Below are 7,550 nucleotides of genomic sequence, written 5' to 3' on the forward strand. Positions count from 1 at the left end.
TGTTTTGTTTTTGTTTTACTTTGAGCTAACACTTGTTACTAATGAATAGAATGGGGATGAATGGTGATGTGAACCAATTTATGTTAGAATAGATGTAAAGTGAATCAAGCGATCCCTGTGGCTGACTGTAAGCCTATTCTAATTTATATTGTTGTGATTTGACTTGGTCTAGTTCCTTTCGTATGTATTTTTATTTTTGTGAGGAAATAGTGTAGTTAACAGCAGTGCGGCTACTTCGCTCATTTATTACTTGTTACTAACCTATAATTGATAGAGACGAAGTGAATAGTTAATAAGATGTCACAACTCCCTAAAACTAAATTTTCACCTGGTCAGCCCAAAGCTGTGGGGAATATATTATCCCAAGATGCTCTGAAGGAGTTACAACAATCTTTTATGGAAGCACTGGGTCAAGTACAAAAAACTATAAGTGGTCAGATAGAGGGAATAGACGGTAAATTGACAGGATTAGAAAAACAATCTAAAGAAACTAAAAGTGAAATTATGGAGTTGCTTCAAGTTACGAAATCTATAGAAAATAACCAGAAAGTGATAGACTCCAGGGTTCAGGCGGTGGAGACGAAACAGACAGAGTTAGATAGGAAGTTGGCAATACTAGAGATGGAGAAAGCAGAATATATTTTGAGACTTATGAATATTCCGGAGGAAAGGAATGAGAGTCTTTTTGATAACGTGGCAGAAGCGTTAGCTGATATACTAGATATGGATAAGCAAGAAGTCGAATCGGAACTGGATCAAGTATATAGAGTTAATTCGCTTTATGCAAAAAAAAACGATTTACCTAGGGAAACGCATATTAAATTTGTGAGAAAAAGAATTAAAGAAAAGGTTTGGATGATTGCTCGCGATCACCCAATTATAATTAAAGATACTAAGATAAAGATTTTGCGAGAGGTTCCTTGGGTGATAAGGAATAAAAGAAGAGAATACAAAAAGCTAGTGACAACCCTTCAAGAAAAAGGCATAACATATAGATGGTTGAATCCAGAGGGACTACTCTTTAACATTATGAATACAAGATACAGGATAGATTCCATTATTAAAATGGAAGAATTTCTTAAAAATCAAATGAAGGGAATAGAAAGTAGAGAATTTAGGGATTCGGAAAACAAATCGATACAACCAGAACGTCTGGGAAGAGGTCTAAGCGCCCGAGAGGAAGGGGAACTTTATTCAGGAAGTGACCTAGGACCAAGAGAGACTAGACAACAAAGAAAAAAAAGAACACAATCAGCAGAAGCACAGGAATGGTGAATACAACTATGTTCTCTCAATTAAAAATAGTATCATTAAATGTCAACGGACTTAATTCTCCCCAGAAAAGGAAAAGAGTTTCGCTTCAGCTGAGACTGTTCTTGAGCGGAAACAGGTGTGGATTCCCTCTAGTCACTGGGATGAATTTTCTTGTGGTATTTAGTTATGAAATAGGTATTATTATTCTACTAAATTTCTGATTTTTAAGGTCCCTTTCCACTCTTTCAGTTTAGGGTTATTTCATGACAGAGCTATCCATGGGGGAGTATAAGGTTTCTCCAACAAAGTGTAATTCGCAACATAGGCCATAGAAGAAATCTGACCTTCCCACCACAATCAACAATAATCGAGCTATTCAGATTTGCCAAAAAGTTACTAATCATCCCCCTTTAGCATCTTGATCACAGTCATTCAGAACTTACCCCTCCTTCCAAAGGGCTTGCTATCCACCCAAGCTCACCCTGAACTGATCTGGAATCCAATAGGGTAACTGCAAAAGGGCAAAATATATATATATAAATTTTAATTTCCATTTACTGAAGCTCAGTCAGGCTAAGTTACAGAAATCATTTACCTGTTCCCATATGTGAAGAGGAAGCTCCTACTTAACTAAGATTTAAATCGAAACTTTCCTTTTCATATTCATGTCAATACCATTACCAGCATAGCCTTTATTCAACTTCACATCAGAAGATTTCATTAAATACTTAGTGGCCCTGATCCAGAGAAAGTCAGTCAGGGTAGTTTTTTAATGCATTGTTACCTTGCAACTTATGTCCTGTCTCTGGATCAGAGCTGATACCAACAGAGCATTTAATGCATTTCCCATATCTCAATAATCTTACATGATTGTTGTCAGGCTTAATAAGATTGCAGCCAGAGAGCCAAACTCCCTAAAGCCACAGTCTGAGTTTTGAGATTACAGGGAGGTCTGAAGTGGGGACCTCTCGGCTCACTGCTTATTCTCTTAACCGCTATGCCACAGTTCTTGAAATGTAAACAAGAGGCAATTTCCACCCCAAAAGAAACAGTTCTCATTTAGAAGATAACTAAAAACAAGATTGACAAATCAGAAATAATGATAAGGTTGTGCCAGTCATTTTATTCAATCTAATTTCATTTTGAGTACAAAGCTGAAGACAACAGCTGAGCACTGTGGGACTATATACGCCTGTAAGAAATGTGATATTTAACATTTAGACCATCTGATAGGCAACTTTTGCAAGATCCTTTCATTTGATTTGTAACTGTCTTCCTTGTTTATGCTGCTTTCCACTTCTGTTGATGAAATGCACACCTTTTCAGAATACCTCCACAAATATCACAGGCTGGCACAGCGTGGAGCTTGACAAAGAGCATATTCCAAAAATGGTGTATCATAATCAGCAAAGTTAACGTGTTGTTTCCACTTTCAGAGTGTTTTAATTGCATTTGCAAGAGAAGCGGGTGCATTTTTAATTTTTAAAAATATTTTCCCCAGGATAACATTTCTAACTACAGATGAGAGACTGCCTTTATGAGAAATGGAAGGTGACTGGTTCTGTAGGAAACAAAAGAGAAAAACACAAGGTGAACAGCTTGTCCTGCAGCCCTCTGCTGTATTTGCTGCCCCTCTGGAGACCCCTGTTAAAGATGGAGTGAGAGCTGGGGGTGTGTTAGGAGTGAAAAATGGCTCCCCTGGTGCAGATTCAACTTAAAGATGCCGAGACAGATTCAATGAAATATCAGCTACTCAATCTCTCCCAGAGGAAGAGCCTCAAAAACCACAGGTTCTACATAAATCTTGTCAAGAGTTTTAAACTATTACAAGCAAAGGGGAGACACCTCCCCTTTTTTGGTAAAAGGAACAGTTGTATTATTTATCTGATTCCTCAGCCAGAAAAGATAACCTGAAAATGTTGTGCAATGTGCCCCCTCCCCTTTCAAAAGATCAAGAATGCAGAACTATTTTTTACAAGGAGAGACAAAGCCATCTTCTACCGGCCTACCACTTCTACACTAGAGAGCACTATTGCTACAAGCCTTTGGATGAATCCTAAACAGACAAATGAGGCCAGAGAAATAAATAAATAAATAAATAAAAGATGGGGCTAAGGATGTGGAAGATAATGGGAAGCAATGAAAAAGGAGGGAGAATTTTTAAAAAGAGCAAATTGCCCTCAGTTACAGGCATCTGCAGCAAATACATCTGCAAAGCCTTTGATTTCACAGTTTCAAGTTTAAGCTGTCTATTGTGTGCATCAATGCTGTTCAGGCCTCTAAAAATTATAAAACGAACAGGTTGCCCTAAGAAGGTGGACTGTTTGCAGCCACAGTAAAAAAGGGTATCTCGCACCCAGACACACCAGTGTCCTTTCTGTCAGGAGGGGAAGTGGGCATACTGACCCGCCGGGATATGTGCAAACCCAGGGCTATACTGAAAAAATGCGTGCGCCTGGGGACCCGATTATGCAACCCAGGCTCACAAAGCACCAAGCCCCAGCAACGTCCTTCTGAAGGCCTCTTCAAGAAGAAAGTCATGAATAGCAAGAGAGCCCAGCGGGCCATACACCAGCCCCGAACCGCAGCTGCCACCCCAGAGGGCGCAAGGGGCGTCCAGCGAGGAGTCCAGTTCCGGAAGGCTGAGGGGAACTTTGGGTCTTGGGCTGGAACTGTCGCAGCCGGGCTTGACCAGCTCATGGCGGAGGGGGGGCTTCTCCTCGCGTGGCCGGCTCGAGCGGGCCAGTCTGGTTGGCGAAACGCCTCCCGAGCGAATCCAGGTCAAGTTCCCACGCGGGCTGCGCGCGCGCGCTCCGGGACGTCTAGTCTGCAGCAAATTCCAGTCCGGGAGGAAGGATCCGAGCCGGCCGGCCAGTGCCGCGCTCCAAACTTCAGCCCCCTCCAAAGCAGCCCGGCCGAGGCTTGGGCAGGATGGCAATGGAAGAAGTCCTCCACCACCCCAGCCCCCGTTTCCTAAAGCGAAGGCGCTTCTACCTCTCCAGCCTCACTTGGTCCCATCGCTGCAGGTAGCCGAGTGCGGAATCGCCCGTCCCTCTGGCAGGCGGCGGCTGCCTTGAACTTTGTCCTGCCGGCCCGGCTCAAGTTGCCCGGCGCCGCAACTCGCCCAGGAGCGCGTCCGCCGCCGGCTCCTGCATCGCCCGGTCCCAAGTGACTTAACGACACCATTCCCCACCCCCGGCTGGCCTCCGCTCCCTGCCAAAGGGACGAAAGCCCGCTCCCAGAGCCAGGGGGAGAACTCGGGACTCTCGGGTGCCTCACTCACCTTCATTGGCCGGGTATACCCGCGAGCCGGTGACCCCCTCGCTAATCCCAAAGAGAAGCGAAAAGACGGTGAAATATACAATCCCAGCCATGGTTTTTTGGTGCCAGCGCTGCTCCAGACTCCTCTATCCCAGTGGAATAAATGCTTAAATTGGGAGTGCAGCAAGCTGTAGACATTGCCAAGGGGGCGTGGCGGGCGCGTGACGTCCGCGCGTCCATCAACGCCGCTCGCCTCTCGGAGGAGCCGCTGGCGGGCTAAGCCCCGCCCCCCGCTCCCCTGGCCCGGCTCCTCCCCCGCACCTTCCTCTAGTCCCCGGCCGCCTTCCCGAGCGGGGCAAGGCTGGAGGAGGGAAGCTCTCCCTTCCTTCCCCCGCAGGCAGTGCCGGAGCCTTTTTCTCCACTCTCCGCTCGCGTGCAGACTTCGCATTTCCTGGCCTTTGACAGCTAATGAGCCACGTCGTGGACGGATCTTGATTTCTCAGGAAGGAAATGATTGGGAGGGGGGGGGGAGAGGAGCAGGTTAATATGCAAAAATGAAATTAACATTCACATGTAAAGGGATAATAAAGAATGGTAATAGCTTTGCGTGTTGTTTTTTCCGATATCAATGGGCAGAAAGAAGTTGCCAGGGGCATCTCCTCGAAGTCCCGGAGTCTCTCTCGCTCGGAAAATGTGTCCTAGAACAGCCGGGGCGGGGGTGATTCACTGCCTGCCTTTGGCCTAATGCAACCCGCACAGCCTTCCCCCCCCCCCACCTTCAGATCGTGCTTGCGTAAGAAAGACCCCCCCCTCCAAAAAAAAAGTTATTTTGCCCCGCGTTTGCATGGCGACCGACCGGTGGACTGCACCACCGGCTCGTCGCTTAATCCAGAGTCTCGGCCAAGGCGGAGCGGGAGTGCTGGGATCTACGCAGGGAGCTCGCAGACTTCGGCTAGGCAAGCAGGACGACGGGGAGCTGATAAGTACGGGGAGCGAGCCTGAACCGAAGAGGTCTACCCGAGAGGAATGGGTTTATTTACGCCTGACAGTCCTCTCCCCCCGCCTGCCTCTCTTCCCCTTTTGGAAAACGCGCGTGCGAGCCTCCCTCGCCAGGCCTGCAGGACTCGGACGGGGCTCTTCAGAGCGGGGTACTCCTAGAGACCCACCCAAGCCGGCTAGGGCTGGCCTCTCGCCCCGACTACGGCGCTCTCCCACTTGAAAGCGAGCCTGGTTCGCGGGAGACGCGGGCAGGAAAAGACAATGCGTTTCCCGCTGCTCGTTTTCAGAGCTCTAGGAGTTCTCATTGGGGAAAGTCAGCGGGTGAGGAGGCGGGCAACACAGTAGCTTGCAACCGCACGTTCTTTTGCTTTCTTTGCCCTCCTACGAATGGGGCTGGGAATTTCCTTCGCTCCGTCCTTCGCGATGCGGGGCTTGGCCCAAGAGAAGTGAGAAACAACCTCTTTGCTTTCATTCACATAAACAGGAGGGAGGGCAAAAAGAGCGAGCCCCAACATAAAGCAAGAGCGCCACCTCGTGGGCTGACGCTTGGAGAAGAAAAGCTCGACAAAGACGTCAACGTGACAAGGATCCCCCCCCCTTAAAGATATTTGCACCAAGATCTCTCCCTTCCCCCATTCCATCCCTTTATCGCCTAACTGAAAGGATGCATGAATAACAGGTCCTTTCACAAGTGTATTCACCTGCTCCTAGAAGATCTTCAGTGCTTCAACAGATTAAGACAATGAGTACAGCAGTTCTCTCTTTCCCTTTTTTTGTAGCAATCGTCCATCTGCTTTCAGAACTCTGGGGAACTCTTACTATTTTGGCCCATCCAAAGAAATATGGGAAGCAGGACACTGGCCTACAGACTGGAAATGCTCAATCTATATTCCAATTCTGAAAAAAATAAGATGTCCAAGACTTCAGTAACTATTGGACCATTGTATTAATTTTTCATGCAAGTAAAGCAATGCTCAAAACTCTTGCATCAAAGATTGTTACCCTGTATGAAATGAGAAATGACACCTGTTCAAGCTGGATTCAAAAAGGAAGAGGCACTAGAAATCATATTGCAAATTTACATTGGTTACTGAAGCATACAAGAGAAGTTCAGAAGAAAATAAGCTGCAACGCTTTTGACTGTGGATCATGAAAAGCTTATGGTTGCTGATAAATGGGTGTGCCACAATATCTAATTGTTTTGATGCACATCATATCCTCTGGACAAGAGATTACTGTTAGGACAAAATGTGGAAAAACAGAATGGTTTCCAGTTGGCAAGGGTATCAGACAAGGATGTAGTCTGTCTTCCTATCTGTTCAGTCTATGTACAGAACAACATAAAGATGAATTGGATTTAGATACTAGAATGAAAATTGATTGAAGGAACATTAATGATTTGAGGTATGTAGATGGCATCACATTACTGCAGAAAATAGCGACGATTTGAATCAACTTCAGTTGGAAGTTAAAGCAAAAAATGCCAAAGGAGGATTATGCTGAGTATCAAGGTGACAAAAGTAATGAATACTAGGGAATTACACAACTTTGATGATGAAAAAACTGAAATTGTTCAAGATTCCCCCCCCCCCCCTTGGCTCAATCATCAGCCAAGGGGAGTCTGCAACCAAGAAATCAGAAAGAGGCTGAGACTGGGAAGTGCAGCCATGAAGGAGTAAGAAGAGATCCGTAAGTGCAAGGCTGTGTCACTGGCGACCAAGATCAAGATAATTCACACCACCAGGGCTTTTTTTGTAGCAAGAACTCCTTTGCATATTAGGCCATACACCTCTGAGGTAGCCAGTTCTCCTGGAGCTTAAAGTAGGCCTTGTATTAAGAGTCCTGTAAGCTCTTGGAGGATTAGCTACATCAGGGATGTATGGTCTAATATGCAAAGGAGGTCCTGCTACAAAAAAAGCCCTGCACACCACAGTATTCCCCACTAATATGTACAAATGTGAAAGTTGGACAATGAAGAAAGCTGGCGGGAAGAAAGTTGATGCCTTTAAAATGTGGTGTTGGAGGAGAGTTTTGCA

The 7,550-nt window shown here is 45.9% G+C and overlaps 1 protein-coding gene across 1 annotated transcript in view; it reads right to left on the reverse strand.

Annotated features, from left to right (window-relative positions):
• The window catches only part of EPHA4 (EPH receptor A4), a 253,169-nt gene extending 248,468 nt beyond the window's left edge, over nucleotides 1-4,701 (reverse strand). Inside the window, exons 1-2 of the mRNA XM_060242183.1 lie at nucleotides 4,538-4,701; nucleotides 1,698-1,765 (exon numbers count right to left, since the gene is read on the reverse strand). Of these exons, the coding sequence (XP_060098166.1) occupies nucleotides 1,698-1,765; nucleotides 4,538-4,628 (159 nt within the window). The 5' untranslated portion in view covers nucleotides 4,629-4,701. The remainder of the gene's footprint in view (nucleotides 1-1,697; nucleotides 1,766-4,537) is intronic.
• Between the last annotated feature and the right edge of the window lie 2,849 nt (nucleotides 4,702-7,550).

The sequence above is a fragment of the Heteronotia binoei genome, chromosome 6, assembly GCF_032191835.1.
Source record: "Heteronotia binoei isolate CCM8104 ecotype False Entrance Well chromosome 6, APGP_CSIRO_Hbin_v1, whole genome shotgun sequence".
Taxonomy (NCBI): domain Eukaryota; kingdom Metazoa; phylum Chordata; class Lepidosauria; order Squamata; family Gekkonidae; genus Heteronotia; species Heteronotia binoei.